Source organism: Doryrhamphus excisus, chromosome 10 (assembly GCF_030265055.1).
Source record: "Doryrhamphus excisus isolate RoL2022-K1 chromosome 10, RoL_Dexc_1.0, whole genome shotgun sequence".
NCBI classification, from domain to species: domain Eukaryota; kingdom Metazoa; phylum Chordata; class Actinopteri; order Syngnathiformes; family Syngnathidae; genus Doryrhamphus; species Doryrhamphus excisus.
The window spans coordinates 10,211,488-10,231,226 of record NC_080475.1 but is presented as its reverse complement, the minus strand read 5'-3'; the positions used below and the strand labels follow the sequence as shown (position 1 = coordinate 10,231,226).

The 19,739-nt window shown below is 44.6% G+C and overlaps 2 protein-coding genes across 4 annotated transcripts; both read right to left on the bottom strand.

Annotated features, from left to right (window-relative positions):
* Window positions 1-106: 106 nt before the first annotated feature.
* ncoa6 (nuclear receptor coactivator 6) lies at window positions 107-13,165 on the bottom strand. Of its 2 annotated transcripts, XM_058085202.1 has the most exons (17): window positions 13,066-13,165; window positions 12,105-12,431; window positions 11,730-11,885; window positions 11,402-11,524; window positions 10,157-10,267; window positions 9,273-10,058; window positions 8,357-8,488; window positions 6,566-7,910; window positions 6,358-6,458; window positions 5,674-5,993; window positions 5,365-5,592; window positions 2,373-5,241; window positions 2,123-2,173; window positions 2,008-2,038; window positions 1,215-1,256; window positions 847-980; window positions 108-753 (listed from the first exon to the last, which is right to left on the bottom strand). In XM_058085202.1, the coding sequence occupies exons 2-17, from the start codon at window positions 12,388-12,390 to the stop codon at window positions 707-709; spliced, it is 6,762 nt and encodes a 2,253-aa protein (XP_057941185.1). In that variant the 5' UTR covers window positions 12,391-12,431; window positions 13,066-13,165; the 3' UTR covers window positions 108-706. The 2 variants fall into 2 exon arrangements, with proteins under 2 accessions (XP_057941184.1, XP_057941185.1); XM_058085201.1 differs by having other exon boundaries at window positions 107-753; window positions 5,365-5,993; window positions 9,273-10,082.
* A 186-nt stretch (window positions 13,166-13,351) lies between these two features.
* On the bottom strand, window positions 13,352-19,427 carry LOC131136991 (glutathione hydrolase 7). 2 transcript variants are annotated; one of them, XM_058084407.1, is made up of 16 exons: window positions 19,253-19,427; window positions 18,328-18,777; window positions 17,870-18,096; window positions 17,308-17,459; window positions 17,118-17,235; window positions 16,965-17,032; window positions 16,619-16,692; window positions 16,352-16,545; window positions 16,039-16,126; window positions 15,587-15,714; window positions 15,423-15,511; window positions 15,187-15,339; window positions 15,009-15,123; window positions 14,801-14,938; window positions 14,565-14,664; window positions 13,352-14,456 (listed from the first exon to the last, which is right to left on the bottom strand). In XM_058084407.1, exons 2-16 carry the CDS (start codon window positions 18,545-18,547, stop codon window positions 14,287-14,289), a joined length of 2,034 nt encoding a protein of 677 aa, XP_057940390.1. In that variant the 5' UTR covers window positions 18,548-18,777; window positions 19,253-19,427; the 3' UTR covers window positions 13,352-14,286. The 2 variants fall into 2 exon arrangements, with proteins under 2 accessions (XP_057940390.1, XP_057940391.1); XM_058084408.1 differs by lacking the exon at window positions 19,253-19,427 and adding an exon at window positions 18,892-19,172.
* Between the last annotated feature and the right edge of the window lie 312 nt (window positions 19,428-19,739).

Sequence of the window (19,739 nt, the reverse complement as noted above, 5' to 3'; positions counted from 1 at the left end):
GTCAAAATGGAGAGCATTTTACTGATGTCCAGTGACCAAAATACTAAATATAACTTTTTTTTTAACCAATGAGCCATAGTAAACCACAAAACAGCAATCATTTATTATTTCTTTTTTTAAAAAACAACGATATAGTGAGGAGCGACCGTGATATAGCGATGGACGACCGTATATGACGGACCGACAGACAGCCAAGAGCAGGGTTACAAAATCTTCACAATCCAGCCTCGATCATTTGGACTTGTACCGAGAATCAACTGATATTTTTTTTAATGAATGTTAATTAATTTATTTGAAAATGTAATTTGTGTTTTACTCACCAGTATGGCATTCGGTTTAGATTTCAGTGCATAAACTACTTACTGATAGTCTAAATACAGTACCCAAGCTGCAGTAAATACCATTATTGGGCTAAAGCAGTAGAAAATTTAATTCAGGTTTACAACATAAGAAGCTCCATTATCAGTCTAAACATGATTAATCCAGCATGTAACAAAAAAAAAAAGCACAATCATACAAGCACATGTCATATGCACACTATTTAACTACAATCTTACAGTATAGGATGGACAATACATCAATACTCTTTTTAAAACAATATGTACATGATTCCTTCCTCCAGTGAAAAATCATATCCCAGGTCAGAGAAATCCAAATCGGGTGACGATGCAGGAAACAAGAACCTGACTGTTGAGTTCACAAGCTCCTATTTTGACTTCCTTCGTTTGGCCTGGGTAGGACTGGCTCCAGTTTCTGTGGGAATTTTGATAAGATGTGTCATGTGGTTGAGCATAGTTCAAGTGTATAAGTCAACATTCAGATGGAGGTTTATTTGATTTATGGTACCTTTTACAGCAGCAGTTGTCCCAGGCCGAGCTGATCTCTTCCGAACACCGCTGTCGACTGCTGGCTCTTCCTCCACCTCCTTCTCTGCTCGGGAGCTGCGTCTGCTCGGACCCTTGGGCTTCTCCGCAGCAGCTCTGGGAATAGCAGATAGAAGAACGACAAACGAGAAAGAAAACAATAAAAACAGTATTATTTAAGAGGCGAGTTCAACTCAACACTACTCAGGAAGTTCAAAAATACCGCACAGGACTCTGCTGTTTTTCCTCATCTACCACAGATATTGTCCATCTTCATCCTGACAGCTCCACTATGTCAACATGATGAACACTGCTTGTGTCTTTGCAGTGCAAACATGTTCAAATACATACCTTGGGACTAAGTTGATGGGCGTCTTTCTTTTCTTTGCCCATCTGTGATAGAAGTGGAAAAACAGCTGTAAACTATCAACTGTGCTGAAACAAACATGGCTTCACTTCCAAACCATATTCAAACAACCCCCCCCCCAAAAAAAAAGAGATGAGGCCATGAAACTCAGTGGAGTTGTACCACTTCCTTGATGCTAGGCTGTAATTTGGTTCACGTGAGACATGCATTAGTATCGGTGGTTTGTCGCATGCTAATCATACATACCAAGTGCTGAGGCCACGAGGCTCATTGATTTCACCAAGTACCCCCTTGGCCAACCACAAAGTCTCCCTGAATTTCAGTAGAGTTAGAAATGTCCAAGCATTTCTTCTTCAAAAGCGAAAGTCTTAAAGGGGACCTATTATGCTTATTTTTCGTCCCTTTCGACTCCTATAAGGCAGCTACACACCATAACTAGCACAGAAAGCGTTCTAGTTCTTCCAGAATCTGCACCTATTCAGCGGTATTTCTTTGCATTTCCTGTCTCACAGTCAGTTTTGATGTATTCCACCCAAACGTCTTTCAGGACTCACTTCCAAATGCGCAAATCTGAAACCTCGGCATGGTTTAACACAAGAATACAACATTGTAACTACATTTATAGGACACAAAAGTGGAAAAAGCATAACAGGTCCCCTTTAAGGAAAGGCCAAATTTGAATAACAAGGAACACCTGGGTAGATCCCAGCTACTTATTAGTGAAAGCCAAGTAATTATTAAACAGTCAAACAATACTTAAGCTACGAGGAATCTTACCCCTGATCAGGACCTGTCAATACTTCTTCACCTGAATAAGAAAAAAAAATGTCTGTCAATTTGTTCCAAAGGAGATCATGTGAGAGTCCTCCTTAGTGTCTAATGACACACTCACTTGTCTTCTCACTAGCAACAGGCTCTTGCGAAGCTTCGGGATGAATACATTCTGAGGGGAAAAAGGGAATCAATATACATTCATATTGAACAAACAGGAAATAATCTATTGCTTAGCTATTATTAAAAAAATCATAATAAAAGTGCCATAAGGAATAATAGACCATAACATACGTACATTTTGATATGCTATAATTTGCCCTAATTGGACCAAGAGTTAGGCCAGAGTATGAGGATTAAGAGATGGTTACCTGGTATGGTCTGAACAGTGTCAGACAGAGGTCCAGCCTGAGAAAAAGGAACTCCGCTGACATTAGCAACAGGAGATGGATTTGTGGGTGGGCCATCCTGAATAGATCCTGGCACGGTGACAATTGGAACAATAGATGGTACTGAATTTTGCACAGCAGTAACTGTAGAGAGCAAGGTAGCCGAGGAGACCGCAGTGGTGGTATCAACGACAGTGACGTGCGGATTTGGAGAAGTTACAGTGTGTGCGAGGTTTGACACTGAAGCTAAAGTAGGCATGGGGGCTTGGGAAGAAACAGCAAGTTGACCAGGAAGTGTCATATAGGAGGAGACTGTTGCTGGGGTAACGTTGGGAGCAGCAACAGTGGTGTAGGCCAATACAGGCATCACATGGGGTGCAGAAGCCACAATGGGTGGCTGAGCGGGTATTTTAGAATCAGCTGTTGCTGAGTGCGCTATGGTTCCCTGCGTCAGCTTACTTTTTATTTGAGAAGTGGAAACCGGAGGCATAGGCCCCTTTCGAAGTGGATTGACACTGCTCGGAATCGAACAGGGAGGAGATGCAATGGTAGGCTGAAAGGGGGAGGATGCTGACGAGCTTGAATAAGACGACGGCTGGCTCACTGGGAGAGTTGATTTCAGAGCAGAGGTTGCTTCACCTACATTTTCTATTTTAAGAGTCCCATGAGTGATTTGCTGAGGTACCGGAGGAGCACCTATTGGTGTGGACGAGGACACACTCGTAGCAGTTTGAAGTTGTCCTACAGTGCTTCGGGAAGGTTGAGAGGTGGTGATGTTCCCCCCTGACGACTGCGTGGCACTCGGGGCAGTAGAAAATTGGATGTTAGCAGCAGACACTTGAACAGATCCCACCATAGTGACTGACTGAGATACTACTGTGGTATTGGATGACACGGATGTACTTGGTACTTGAAAAATTGGGTTGATAAAAACAGGGGTGGTGGTGATAAACTGAGGCGGTCGAGTGACAGGCGTCTGATGCCGGATATCCTGTGGTCGAATATTCTTGTTTGGTAGAGCTACCATTGTGGGTACTACAGATGGAGCAACTTGAGATGCGGGGGCAGAAGTGATTGGGTTAGGCGTGACAAATACAGTGATCTGGTTCGGCGAAATCGAACTCGATGAAGCAGGAATTTGAATAACTGAGTGAACATTTGTTACAGGCTTAGGGCCCATGCCGGGTTTGAGATTCAAACTGGCTTGGTTGGGACTACAAGTCACGTTAGAACTGGCACTTACAGCTAATGAAAGATTACAGTGGGTGGAAGTAATCGGGATGGTGCTGACACCCTGGGCAACACTGGTGTTACTTAAGGTTGAACAAAGGGTGCCACTTACATTTAGACTGGAACTGACACCAGGAGAGGACAAAGGGTTTTGCGTATGGGTGGGAGTGGTACTGAGAGTCATGTTTGTACAAGGAGTCACGTTGTGACTGTTAGCAGGGGTTGAGACAGCAGGTTTAAGTTTAGCTTCTGATTCGTTAAGAGGGACAGCAGGTCCTGACACTTGCATGTCTGCACTCTGAGTGTTACTATGGAGTTGTCTCTCTGGATCCACAGACAATTTAGGAGCGTCTTTTCCAATAGCATCCCTAACCGCAATGCCATGCACAGGCCGAAGAAGCATCTTGTTGTCCAGAAGCTGGTTGAGGGACGTAGGAGCGGATCTCACAGAAACCGATCCCTCAGAGTCTTGCAGAGATGCTTTGTGTGCTGGTTGCCTATCTAATGCCGCACCTTGCTGCTCCAGGTCAGATTTAGATTGCTGAGGAGTAGAGAGACGAGGACTATTCATTCTTGGAGCTGATAACTCCTTCATCGGCTGAGTCTGAGACATCTGACGTTGGTCTGCTGTTATTGCCTGACTTTCTCTGACTCCCTCAGGTAGACCATGGAATGGATTCTGAGTCTGATGTGTCTCTGTGCTTCCGCTCAATTGTGAGGGTAAAGATGCTGGATTTGGGGTTACTGAGGTCGGGCTTAGCATCATCGTTTGCCCTTGAGGGTTGACCACCTGCTGAGGTTGGGGAGGGCAGGTGATGGCCACTTTTGTCCCTTTTTGTCTTCCAGGACTTGGTGTGGTTGACTTACGACTAGAAGCTGGACTTGATCTACGACTATTGCTTGGGCTTGCCCTTTTGCCCTGTCCTCCAGACTGCTTCTCCTGTTTAGTGCCTCCTCCGGTACCAGCGGCAAAAGGCTGCTGACTACTGTTAGCATTATTTCCACCACTTCCATTGTTGCTGTTGTTGCCTGGTAAAGTTAAGCTCGGAGGTGCCTGTCCAATGGCTTTCAAAGTTGTTGGGTTGAGACCTTGCTGGTCAAACCCTCTGTTTAAGTTTGGCTGCCTGGGGGGCAGAGGAATGTTAATTTTAGGTGGAAATAGCCCAGCAATTGAAGCATTTAGCCTCTCTGGTGAAAGGTTGATTTCAGAGGGTTCAGTGCTGGGTGGACGATTAGTTGGGGTGAGGGGGTGATGGTATGGTCTGGGGCTGGCCCGATTTGGAGTTTTTGGTCTGGAGCTCTGTGAAGTTGTGGGAACACTGGGGAAATGAATGCCAGACATAGGTCCTCCTTGTTGAGGCTGAGTGGGCAACTGTTGTTGGGGACTAGCTGTAGTGTGCTGGGTCACGGGCGGTGCAACAGGGCCTTGCTTCAGCATGTGTGAGGTGGGACCCTGGTTCGCAATCATCTGTTGGGCCCCATTTCCAGCCTGTACGCCAGTTTCAGGACCATTTGGCCTGTCCTGCTTTTGGTGAATCCCCGAAGTTGTTTCCTCAGAACCTGTGCCTTGTGGAGCCTGTCCGGAATCAGGAAGAGACATTCGTCGTGCAGCACTTGCAAGCTAAAAAAAAAAAGCATTGCAAAAATGACAATGCACAATGTTTAGAGTTACTTTGCTTTTTCCCCCCAAAAGAGAATCTGTTCAAGGAATTACAATTTCGACGATGTCAGTACTTGACCTCACCTGAGGATTTATGATCAGGGGCATCCCTCTAGTTTTGTCAGGCGACGGTGCTAATCCTGCATGTCCTTGGAGGCTGATCATTACAGGCATGTTCCCTTGCTGCGACACAGGAACTCTCTGTGCCTCAGGTTGATTGCCAATGCCACGAGGTGGAAGCTGACCTCCCGGGGTGATGGACATGCGATTTTTCTGCTCTTGCTGCATCTTAAGCATCATCAGCATCTGTTGCTGTAGTTTGGAGGGGTTAAATTCAGTAGGATTGTACTGTATAATTGATGTAAAGTACTGTGGTACTTCAATAAAATGTACCTGTTGTTGCAAATGCTGTTGACCCTGTTGCTGCTGAAGTTGATGGGGGTGTATTTGGGGTTGTCCTTGACCTGTGGCATGAGGTCCTGTCATTACCTGCTGCCCTTGAGCATTCTGGAGGCCTTGCATCTGCAACTGTTGCATCTGCTGCTGTTGTTGTTGTTGTAACTGGTGCTGCTGCATTTGTTGTTGTTGTTGTTGTTGCTGCTGCTGCTGCTGCTGCTGCATGTGCTGAATTTGTTGCTGTTGCTGCTGCTGCTGCATAAACTGCATTGGTACCTGCTGCAGTGCCCTTTGATCACCAGGTTGGCCATGAAAACCTTCAGACATCAAATTGAAACATGTCAACATTTAAAATACAAGCAAAGTTGCTACTAATGGACATTATGAGAAACTAATGATGACTTCCGACATGAAGAACAACCCTCCCTCCTATTGTACCTTCCACTTCCCTAACACTCTAACCACCCAAAATGTGTAACAGCCATTTTTTGTTGACTGCCTTTGAAAGAAAGACGAGCAGAAGCAGAATGAACATCTATCGTATTGTATCTAAGATGCTGCTAAAATGCTGATATGAGCGTGTCATTCATATCGTGATATATGCTAAGGTCCATATCGCCCGATCCTAGTTAATATAATGTAGTTGCAGTTGTACAAATGAGCAAAACAATTTCTAAATACCTGCAGGCCGATTGTTGCAAGAGTTATCCAGGCCCATACTTGGTTCGCCACCTACATTTTGCAATTCAGAATCCTCCATATTACCAGTCACATCAAGACCGCTAGAAAACAAAAGAAATAAATTAATCAACTCAAATTCTAAATTTTAACATACAACTGGCTCTGACAATATGCAACAACAAATACAGTAACAAATGAAAACACTTACCCGAGTCCCTCAACTTGTTGGGGTCCTTCTCCATCTTTGGGCTTCTTCTTTCGAGCAGGTTTCTTCTTTTTTGGTTTGACCTGATTACCACCACCTGCTTGTTTTCCACCTGGTCCAAACTGGCTGGCTGAGATATCACTCTGCAGTAGATTTACCAACAGTGGGCTTGTCAATGTCACATCCTTACTGACAGGAAAACCACTTGTCTGTGCACAAGGTCCCCCCATTGGAACCTGACCCGGGAATTGTGGGTTAAAGTTCATACCATGACCTGCAAAGTGTCCATTTGCCATTTGCATGTGCTGTGGGCCCCCCATCATGCCTTGTGGCTGCTGTACCTGCATATCAGGGACCATCTGTTGAACCCCCAAATCGCCAGTTCCACTATTTGGATCTCCCAATGGATGTGGGTGTGGTTGAGAAGCCTGCTGTTGTTGCTGCTGCTGCTGCTGCAACATCACTTGCTGCTGCTGTTTCTGCTGCTGCTGTAACTGCTGTTGCTGCAACTGCTGTTGAATAAGAGGGTGTCCGGCAGGGAGCCTCATCTGTTGCCCATGTATGCCCATGATTTGATTGGGATTGCCAGTAAGTGGAACCTGCTGAGGTTGCTGCTGGTTCATCTGCTGGTGTTGCTGCTGCTGCTGCTGCTGTAACTGCTGCTGTTGCAACTGCTGCTGCTGAAGATGAGCCATTTGCTGCTGCTGTTGTGGAGTCATTTGCTGTGGGCCAACCTGGCCCTGGAACTGCGGCATGTTACCTGCAACATTTGGTGAGGGTCCACGCATCATCTGGCCAGGCATGATGCCAGCAGGTATTTTCCCTCCAAATGCCTGTTTATTGCCTTGCATTTGGCTTACAACCATCTGTTCCATCATGGAACTTTGCTGCTGCTGCTGTTGTTGTTGCTGCTGCTGTTGTTGCTGCTGTTGCTGTTGTTGCTGCTGCTGTTGTTGTTGCTGCTGCTGCAGGAGCATTGCCTGATGCCCTTGGCCTCCAACCATCTGACCCTGCCCATGAATCACCCCCTGGCCTTGCTGAGGCATCATTTGCTTGGGTGGGGTCATCCCTCCCCTCTGCCCTTGACTGAGGGGCCTAGAGAGGACAGTCTGACCTCCACCCTGGCCTTGAACCATCTGGCTGGGGGAGGAGGACACGGGTTGGGCCTGATGCTGGAGGCCCATCATCTGATTCTGATGGCCTGGTTGCTGCTGCTGCTGGGTCATGCTAGGCACAGCAGTTGTGCCAGGGGACTGACCTGCTATGCCACTTGGTACACCCATAACATTGGGTTGGACATGGGGTGGGCCTTGCATTGAATTTGGTGCACAAGAGGACTGCTGAACTCCTGATGCAAACAGAGAGGGAAATCAGACAGTTTACATATACGAAGTATGAACATCAGTGAGAGTGCTGCCGCCATCTACCCAAGTGTGTGAATTATAAGTAGGCTTAATCATTAACAATGCCCACAAAGTGGGACTTCATTAGATGCGATAAAATATTGCTATCAGCATTACAACAAAACCTTAGATACCAGTAGATTTAGATACCAGTAAGTCATTAACAAATTAACTGAATTATTATGCTCATTTTCCGTCCCCTTGTATTGAGTTGTGGACTCCTACATAGCAGCTACACACCATAACCAGTACAGAAAACTTTGTTTTAGTTCTTCCACAATCTGCACCTATTCAGTTGTATTTCTTTGGATTTTGTGCTGTGCTCTTTTAATGTATGAGTTGATAACAGTATAGGAGGTCCCCTTTAAGTTCTCTACTGACTGCATTTTACCTGTGTGAGTCAATGTTTGGCTGCTCTGTAGCTGCTGACTGGATCCTTGACTGGGTGTTCCTGGCGTAATGGTGCCCACTTGGCCTTGAGGAAAGTTTGGGTTTGGGAAGCCCATAGGTCGCTTTGACATACCTGCAATGGCAATCACTATTCATTGACTTAATCTGGTAATATAATCACAACACAATTTCTCATTTAAAACATACAATGTAAAGGATTTAAAGGGGAACTGCACTTTTTGGGGAATTTTGCCCATCATTCACTATCCTAATGTGAAACCTGAACACACATTTCTTTCCCTTTTTCTGTGCATTACAACACGAGAAAACAAGTTAATCTCAGCTGGCTTACAGTACTGTAATTGGGATACACCTATTGGCTATGAAGCACAGAAAAAAAAAAGCTCTAAAAACGTTGCATGGTTTATTATACATGCTGTAATCATGCATTAACACGTACACTGATAATATGTAATAGTTGCAGTATCTTGCTGTATTTTGATGATTTAAAACAAATGATTTAAGCCAAAGTTCTTTCCTCGGCGCGATGATACAAGCAAACTAATGCCACAACCACATCCAGAGCGAATTAAACGAGTCTCCCACAGTTTAGATTGACTGTCAGATGTGGATGGAATTTGGGGATATCAAGATAATTCAGAGGAGGAAAAGCGGCCGGTGTTGACAATTCGCCCTGGATGTCAATGCGTCTCCCACCGGTGCAGCAGCCTACAGCCGCCCACTGCTTCCCGCGCACACGGCCCACCACATGCCGGCGACAAACCCCACCAACTGCAGCTGCCGGTCACCTCCCGTGTGTGCCGACCGTAAGCCGGATAGCCCGAAAAGTGGTTGCATTCGCCGGACTGCTTGGAGTAAAATATGTGCAATTTCACTTACAAGAAAAGATTACTGACCTGGATGAACCTGTGTCCCTGGTTGTCCATGCTGCGGCATTCCTATGAATCCTTGCTGCATGTTACCTTGTTGGTTGATGGGCACTCTTCCTGGTGAACTAATACCCTGAGGAAAACCCTGTGGTGTTGTAGGCCTCTGAGCCATCATGGGGGGAGTTCCAGGTGAACTCTGCTGAAAAGGAGATGACGAGGACCCTGGGGACTTGGCGGTGAGATTGCCCTGTGGACCAGATGTCGGTGGAAGGGGTGGAGGTGGTCTGGGTGGTCCTACAACCCCACCAGGGCCAGCCTGTGGTCCTTTTGGCTGGGGTGCAGCAAACTGGCCCATTCCTGCCTGCTGTTGCTGCTGCAGCTGTCCTTGTCCCATTGCATTGAAAACCTGACCTGCCTGCTGACTACCAAACGGATAAGGTGGCGGCGGGTGACTGGGCGTCTGAACTGTGGCAAGAGAAGGAGGACGCTGAACCATCTGGGCTTGAGGTGGAGGCTTCCTCCAGCCAGGGCCTCCTTGGGCAGCTGGTGTCTGAAGCATTGCAGAGGGGGTCCAGCCGGGAGGCATTGCCATCTGGCCCGATGGGTTGAATGGCGGTCTGGGTCCAAGCTGAGAGAGCTGTGCTTGCTGTTGAGCTTGTTGCTGTTGGTGATGTTGTTGCTGAAGCTGTTGCAAGGCAGCGGGGTTGATTGGTCTTCCAGCCTGTATAGCCTGCATATGATGGGCAGCCTGGGGTGGAATGGGACCATGCGGACCAGCCTGTTGGTGTTGCTGCTGCTGCTGAACTGACATTCCTGGCATCATTGGATCCATGACATCTGTATGAGAATGTGCTAATTCAATACGGTCCATGAAAGTACACTACAATTAAATTAAATACCAAGTACTTTACCCGTCTGTGATGGCGGTCTTGAAACACGCGGATGCATCTGTCCACTGCTGCCTGGTACTAGCGCCTGACCTGGGCCTGGGGGAACCATCAAAGGATTTGCCATCCTCATTCCTGCATGTGGGAAAAGTGCATATTAAAAGGGGACCTGTTATGCTCATTTTTTGGGCCTTTGTATTGAGTTGTGAGTGGAACCTACTATGCTTATATTATGATTTATTTATTACAATTATGCTCCACTTTTCTGCACTATAAATGTAGTTAGAATGTTGTATTCTCGTGTTAAAGAATGCTGAAATTTCAGATAATGAGGTTTAAAAAAAATTCCGATGGAATATTATCTGTTTATTTACACCAGGGGTGCTCATTAAGTCGATCGCGAGCTACCGGTCGATCGCGGAGGTCGTACTGGTCGATCGCTGGTCGATCGCGGCGTGACATTAAAAAAATATCATCCTCGCATCAATGCAGTCACTTGATTGACATACAGGGCAGCCATTCAGATGACAACTGAATGTTGCCCTTCGGGCGACCAATCAAATCAAACAACGTCTCTAAGTGCAGCAGAACTTACGATGTCAGCCTATCATCCATCCCCGTTACTTGATTGACATACAGGACAACCAATCAGATGACAACTGAATTTTGACCTTTAGGTCACCGCTCATGCGTAAACAACGATGCAAAGTGCTAAGCTAGTCGGCGAATTGCGTTAGATTTTAAAGCCCTCGCTAAAGTTTATGGTCACTAAAATGAGTGAAGGAGCTGGACCAAGTAAAAAGGCAAAAACTGGACCAAGTAAAAAGGCAAAAACATATCACTTCCATACGGATATGGAATATTATACGGATATTATGATACGGATATTATCCATGACTGATAAACATGTGGAAGTGTGCTTGAGGCTGGCTATCAGCAGCTACTGTCCCGACTATGCATCCCTGGCTGGTTCAATTCAGTGCAAGTCATCAAAGTAAACTCAGGTAATTACAAAAAATGTTCATAGTTAATTATGTGTGTTTTGCAATATTGGCTCATTTGGTTATGTAAGGTACATCAACATACATTGTACGTACAAATAATCCTCAATACATTTGAAAATAAATAGATGTTTTGCATTTTTGTAGTGGGTAGATCATTTTGACTCGGTCATTTTAAAAGTAGCTCGCATGCTGAAAAAGTGTGAGCACCCCAGATTTACACACTCTAAACCAGCCATCACCATAATAGCAGTATGACCAACTATACCTGGACCAGGCTGTCCTGGAAAAGCAACATCCATTCTCATCTGGCCAGGTGCCCCGATTGGTCCATTAACTCTGACTTCTTGCCCTCGATTTGGTCCCCCTGCAACATTGATGGCCCCCTCTCCTAAAGAATATAGGGACAGATGCAGGTTACATCTAATTGTCCTTAAAGTTCTGATTGTGGGACCAATAACCCACTCCATTTTGTGCACAGCAGCGTGTGTTACAATTGCTCAAAATGGAACCACCGTAGGCTGCGAATGATGCTGTCATAAAACAACGGGTCATGCACAGTCACAGAATGACATAATACATATTCATATATCCACCTTCAATCTGCACAGAAAGAATCCCCAGGTCTCGAAGTTGCTGCTGGTTGTTCTGAGCCAGCAGCCTAAGTCGTTCAGCAGCATCCCGTGGAATGTTGAAGGTAACACGCACACTGTTCCACGGCTCTACGTGCTGTGGATTCAGCTTCTTTGATTCTAGAACGGAACACAATTTCAACGTCAAATAAAATGAAACAATTACTGTTCAAACATCTATTCATAGTAAGACTAATGAGTCAATATGACGGTGAGAAAACATGTACTTTACTAAACGCATACGGTAAATGGGGGCAAAAAAGCCCATTCATACACATCTAGTGTTTATAGAGCCTTGAGAGCATATTAAAACATTAATTAGAATAAAAATATACTAACCCATATCAAGCACGTTGGGTATACCACTGAGGACAGTGTCAAGTTTCGTCATGAAGTCTTCATCTTCCATATTCCCCTGAAACGCAACAAAAACTGTAAAGTCTTCGCCCTCCTGACTTCTTTCTTCCGTGGCATCTTGGTGGTTGTCTCCATCCTCTACAGTCACTGGGCTTCCATGGCAACTCTCAGCATCAGCACCAACAGCAGAGTCCCTGTCCGAGTCGTCATCCTGCTCCAGGTCTTTCGTCTTGTGGGACAGCTGAGGTAGAGCGGCTTGGTGCGCCATGCTCCTCTCTTTCTAGGAGTGGCGTTGGGATTCGTTTTATGCTGAAATTCCACACAGAAACACAAGCTATCGTAGTTCAATCATGTGCATCATGAGACATGTCTGGAAATCATTTCCACACTAAAACCACTTCGCATGCAAATCATTCGAACAACTCGAAGTACTTCAACAAAATTATGTGTGTACTTTGCTTAAATGTTATTTTTAAAGTTATTTTCCCTTGCCTGACAGCCAAAATAATGTGTAATTAATGGCTCAGCTAATGAAAAACTGATACGATTGTCCCATGCAGGGCTCAAATAATATACCTCCATGTAGCATGGATGACAGGATCGGCCCTGCATTAGCGGGCCTGACTCCAAGCGTTTGCACAAATATAGCGGATAGTCGAGTAATAAAATAACATTTGTATCCATCGTTCAATGCATTTGTACGCTCTGCATTGCGTAACAATAAGGCTAACTCGTCATTATACATTGAGAACGGCCAAACTCCGTAAACAGGAGGATCCGTTTAGCACCTACGCAAGCGTCAATTAGCAAGCGCTAGCGACATGCAGGTAACTCACCGTGGATGCATTGAAAAGACACATAATAGAGTCACAATTGCCAATGCTCAGCACATCAGCTACGTGTTATTTACGGTAGGTTATAATGAGATGAGAAAACATCTTACCGCACATATTCTTCTGAAAATAAAGCCGACCTGTCGACATCTGCTAGCCAAATTAGCTAAGACAACACGGATAAAGAACTAGCCAGCTAACCGTTTCCGGTTTGGCTTTCCAAAATAAAATTACAACAATGAAGTACACAGTCAGTTTTTACAATTATATTACAATCTTATGAGAAAAGTATTGTAAAGTCAGCTCATTATTATTTTCATCCACACGTACTCTACAATACCAATAAAAACTACTAGGTGCTAAAATTTACATGTACAGCAGCGCAGACTCAATGCATTGGCCGTGGAAGGTTGGATTATGTTTATTTCAATAACAGTGACTATCACATTAAATCAAACATCAGGTATTGTGCAAAAGTGTGCATGGCATTTTAAGCGAGCACCAAATGTCATGGCGCCAACCACTGGAGGAAGTTCTTCCAAGAATAATTATAACTTCACTTTTACACTCGCATAAATCAACATGTCAGAGAAGGAATCGACAAAACCTTTAAAAAAAAAAAAAAAAAAACAAACAACAAAAGACGATAGCCTATGATATAGTTAGTATAAAAATAGACATATTACAGTAAATTCATCAAACAATTCTGTAATCCCAGTTTTAAAACACCCCTGGCATCAACTGTAAACACAAGTACATTTCTTCAATTACACTGTATAACTACATACAGTACACACAGTTGACCATCAGTCATCATTATCCACACCTCTGCAGTCATTTGTGTGATTTTTCCACAGTTAACCCTTGCTTTTGTAAGCGAGCCAATCGTCATCTAACTACTTAAATCACGGGTGCCACAATAGCAAAGCACCTGCTTGAATATTAACAGCTGATTTAAATGCGAATATGCAGCCAAAGCACTGTACAGCATGAATGCTGGATAACAAAAATAGAAACGCAATACTTCTGCTCCCATTTTTCAGGAGCAGAAATCTGTTCAAGGTCATCCTGGCCTTTTATTGTGGCCCGTGTAAGGCACCTTGCTATCCCAAATAGCACAATTTTAGATCTTTTGGAGATGGGAGCCAAAACAAGTCTTGCAATAATATTTTTGTACTAGTATTTACTTCAATATTTCCGATGCATTTGGTAGCTACAGTATGCATTCTTGTATCTGTTCAGCGGCCCATGATTAATGGCATTGTGTAGTGAAGAACCGATCACCCCAACAGCTTAGAGACTATGATAAATAAATACAAATCTTAAGACTACTAAGTCTTGGACATAGTCAGGGCTGAGGCATCAGCACTACGGGGATCAGTCACGCCAATGATAAGGTCATTAGTTCTCTGGGTTCCTTCCACCAGTGACAAAACTTCCATCCTCTCAACTTTGTGACCTTTGGCTTGCAGCAGCTCAACATCTTCATCTAGAAATTCAGCTGTAAGAGAGGATGAGTCAGTAAGAGAGGACTTATATAAGACGAATTGCATCAGACAGCACTGCACCTAAATCCAAAATAAGTAATTGTTAAGGAAGAAAGACTTACAGTCAACCAGGAGGGTGTCTGGGTCCAGCTGTGGGTGGAGCCTACCATGTGCTAAACTGTCATTCAGGTTTTTACGTGAGGACAGAACATTCAGCAGCACCTGAAGAAGAAGTGATCAATGTGAAGACATGAACAGAAACACAAATATACAAAAATCCAAACAAAAGTCAGACTTCAGGATTGTTTATTTCCTCATTGGTTTAGATCAGACAGTTAATTATATCTCAGCTAATAACCTGTGTGATGCCACTAAGCGCTTTCGCTCCATTGGAGGATCCAACAGCCATGTATGTCCCGCACAACCCAATGGCTGGTCTCACAGCTGTGGGCATTAAGAAGGACAATGGCCTCTTCCCAGGCTGGAGGCTGTTACGCTAATGACAAAATCATGACGAGGGATTAAAACCAATATTGGAAAACATGATAGTGCATATGAATACTTACAGGGTTAGGTGTGGGGCTTTCTGTTTTATTAGGCCAAGAGAAGGCCATTACTTGGCTGTTCAAAAGGATTCCGGAAGGGGTCACTATCCCACTGCCAAATGGTTTATTTAGGGAGCTAATAGACCAAATCACAGTCCGTAAGAATGACGTTAAAACAAAATATTGCGTAAAAGCATACCTTACTATGGAGACAATGTGGTCATCTGGTCCCATGACCATGACTTGAGCAGCTACTGCATCCTCCTCCAAACTAAATGATGGCACGTAATGGCTGGCAGGAAACGCCTGAGAGTCGTTGATCATTTGGCGAAGCAAAGACGCATTTGGTTTGCTTTTAGATGACAAAAAGTACACTTTAATGAACATGACTAAGAACACAACCACAATATTCTAATTCAATGGTGTGATTTACACCTCAACATCTTGGTGACTGTTTCGGAAACTGAATTGTCAAACATGGGGTCTCCCAGGCCACTCGCCAGGGCCAGAGCTATCTTCAAAGACTGGAAGACAAGAGAAGATCAACGAATTTGTGCTTTAAACGTTATACTGGGTCTGAGTCCAAGGGTTACTGCTACCTCTGCAGTCCTGTGGTAAGTGCTGTTGATGGGCACTTGGTTGGTAATGTTGTAACCTTCCAGGATGTTGAGGGCAGTGATCAGGCCGATACCTGCATGAGGTGCTGGAGCCACCATAACATGGTGTCCTTCAGAAATATCCACAAAGAAGAAGTTGTGAAATTGTGTGTGGGAGTGGGGAAATAAAGACACGGAGCTCTAATTTCATAGACCAGGAGCAGTGAAGGGCAGGGTAGGTGCCTTTGGCGCAGGGTTTGGCCAGCGCAATTTGCAAATTTTATGAGCAGCGCAGTCTGGCGCAGCGCCGCGCACCCACGCCTCCATCTCTCCCATCGGCACAAGTGGCAAAGAGGGAGGGGAGAAGGCAGTTGAGTGTCATCTTAACCAATCAAATGAATTGCGCCAGGAAATTAGAGCCCATACAATGAAGCATGCATGAAACTGTTGTTTACCCTGATAGTTGATTTGGTTCGGTTGCTGTAGGACAGTACTGTAGTTGGCAAAGTCATCTTCGGTGAGCACTCCACCACTGGCTTGAACCTTTAAAAGAATGAGCAGCAATAACTAAGCACTATTGGACTGTTAACAGGGAAATTAAATACATGAATGAATCAGGCTCTGAACTGAATCCATTCACTTTGGCAAAGTTTAACATGATAATACAACATTCTAACAACATTTATAGGGCAGAAAAGGCACAATATGAAAATGAATTAATCTACACTTTTCATAATCATGTTTGGAAATGAGCAGAATCCTCCTTACCACAGCAACCATTTCACGAGACAGGTTTCCACTGTAGAACTCTGATATCCCTTTAACCGCAACAGCATCCAAGATGCTTGCTAAATCAAGGCGCCTGCTCAACAACCCAGAGAGTGGAGCCTGGCCATTGGGGAGGAAGAGATCCCGAAATGCCGCCGAAATATTCCGGTCTTTAATATTAGCTAGCGCTTCAGCTAGAGACACATAAAGAAGGCAGAATATGTCAAATTGAATTTCAAACACTGACGTAAATGCGCCAGACCTTACCTAAGTCATGTGTGACATTAAATCCATTTCTGGCCACATCTGCTGCCATGGTAACCACATCTTTCCACGCCATTCTAGGAAATTCACATCATCAAAGACTGGCTTAGGCTATGTCAACAAGAGCATGGAGATGTTTTTGAATGTTTGGGTGTTGAACGAGTAAAAGTGTTTGTTTATACTAAGTAATACAGTTTTGACTGATGGGTGCTGATATTTTGTGCATCGTTAAATGCATGAAATGATACTTAAAACAAACACAGGCAATTAAAAACACATTCATGATGGTCTCCATGTAAGTGACACCTGATCATGACATATGAAAACTCCCAATAGTCATATGACATACCTTCCATAAAGCTGGTGTGCCTGATGCATCCCGCTGAGTATACCTGGTACTCCAACAAGCAAACCCGGCTAAAAGGCACATTAACGTCATTATTAAACAAACTTAATAACGTTTGACGCGGTGAGAAAGTATACATCAGAGAAAAATTCTCACATTCAGCTCAAGGTTTGTCTGTAGCAGCTCTTCCCGAATGGCAGATGGCGCCGTCTCTCGGAAGTCAATGACCCTTGTCTCATTCTTCCGGATGTCATGCACCAACATAACTCCCCCACTGAATAGAGCACACAGGCAGAAACTTTATATGTTGGTTTACATAATACATGCATGTGTTCCTACGACTTACCCTCCTAAACCAGAGGTGTGAGGATGGACAATTCCCAAACAGAGGGCAGCAGTAATTGCAGCATCGACACTGGAGCCTTGCTTTCCTAAAACTTCAAATCCAAGAGATGTACACCGAGCCACATCTGTCACCACAGCTCCCTGGTGAAAGACCTAGCAAGGAACAGGCGATGGGTAGTGAGCCTGGTATACAGTACTATGAGCAACAGGGTTTAGAAACTAGAGTAAAACTTTGTAGCGATCATGGGCCAGTCAGTACACAATTATGACTTGGTGATGTAAATATGGAAGAAATGGAGTGGCATACGGTATTCCCATCAATGGAAAGGCTTTGTGTGTATGGCAAGGAGGACATTGCTCCAGGAGATTGCATAACAATAACAAACCCTGCAGTGATGGAAACTTTTTTTCCACCTACCCAAAATAAACTGGAAAATACACACCGGACCAGCTGGAGTAACTAGATCTCATGCCTGCGATGTAAACAATCTAAACATACCGTCAAGCTCCACAGTGAGCGGTTCCTATTGGTTTGTATTCATTATTCCAACATCGCCACCTACCTGGGGGTCTCCGAAGTAGATCTGCATGATGAGCGCCACAGTGACACCCGTGGCGAAGGTGAGACAAGCAGTGATAATGACGGTCAGTCCATCCCGCTGGCAGGCACACTCTTGCGTAAAAGGATCTCTGGTGGTCTCCCTCAGGGATACGCCATCATGGTAGGCCAGGTCAGAGGCTGAGGATGGTAGACGCTGCAGACGAGCGGACTTCAAAAACACATCTGGGTCTGTAACGTAAGACTTGATTTTAATAAACAGCGAGCATATTCCTGCAGATCTAGAAATGTGCGATATAAATCAAATCTATTATTATTATCACACACTTGTGGTGGCGAGGTACATCTGTAGTCACAACTGCAGATCACCACCAAACATACCTATTTCCTGAATCACTGGACAGTGTCCTTATAGCAAGATGAATCCATTTTTCATAAAGAGCCAAACACACACTGACTGACCCGTCTCTTGCTCGCCCAAGATGTTGTCTTCATCTTTGCGACATTTTACGGTGTTCTCCCCGGAGACCATCTCATCCTCTGGCAGCCTGGGAAAGCTTGTGATGCTCATGTAGTCCACTGGGGAGTAGGCGCTCCCCAATGTTGTCTCTGAAGTGACATCTTTATCCACCACGGGTCCACCAGGATGTCCTGCCACTATTTCAGGAGCGGGGTTGAACATGGCTATTCTTCTTGATTCCTGGTGTCACGCAGTCCTTTATTTTCATTGAAGTGACAAGATAGTCATGCTTCCGGTCACATCGGAGCGTCGCCTCTTCGATTCCAGATGAAAATGGTAGCAGTTCTGTAGCTGAGGTTCATTCACTTAGGTGATGACGTGTGATACCATTTTGGCTCCCTGTTGTGATTCATGGGCGTGCAGCTATCATTATGATGCATTTTCGCAGGAACCTGCAGTTGATAAACAAATGTCACTCAAACTTAGTAGCATATAACATAGTAACATATTTGAGTGAATGAAAGTTATTATTCTAACTAATAAAAAGAGTGGTGGAATATCCGTACCTGTCAGGTCGGTTAGTGCGCTCCTCCACAAGCTAACGCGCTGCGGCTAATTCAGTTAAACCACGGACCTCGTCATAATGACGACAACAAACATTCTGTATTTGTATCCGTCTGGGGAATGAATTAGGAAGCATTCCTTGCAGTTGTTGTCCGTTTTGAGGAGGTCATTTACTGTCATTCTTCGTGAACAGGACGATGCTATTAGCTTGTGGTGACGCCACAGCAAGTGCCTTCCTTATATAACGCGTCCGACAGTATGGATGCTAAGATAAATATCGAGGAATTAAATATACTTGGCGACGTTCTCAGCACAATGTATGTCTAGCTCAGAATAAGGATAGAAGAGGTTTGTTGGACTTACTTGAGACAACGTTGTTGATGATGATGGCCGCATGCAGTATTTTGCTTTTTAAACATTCGGCTATCCATACAGACTAGGTGTTTATTAGGTGCTAGGGGGAAACAAGGTAAGCCGACAAACTGGATTGCTCAGCTGCAAAGCTCGGCTCCAGTTACATCATCCGTCCCTCCCTCTCCTTATATGCTTAAGTGTCATGTCTCAAATCGCAGACATCCTTCCAGAATCCATATATTTCCATAATGTACCCATTTTCAGTGGTCTAAACAAAAAAAAAAAGCAAAACCGCAATGACCCATGTTCATGAATGCACCTAATTTTCTTGTGTGTGCTATGCACTTTCTCCATGTTTGAGTGACTTTGTCAAGCTTGACATCAAGCGGGGACTTGATTGACACACAGCTGCAGATATCTGCTGGAGAAGAGCAGAGAGGACAGCATTCTGTATTGATGTATACTTACAGCCAGACGATAGTTCAATGCCGGTATA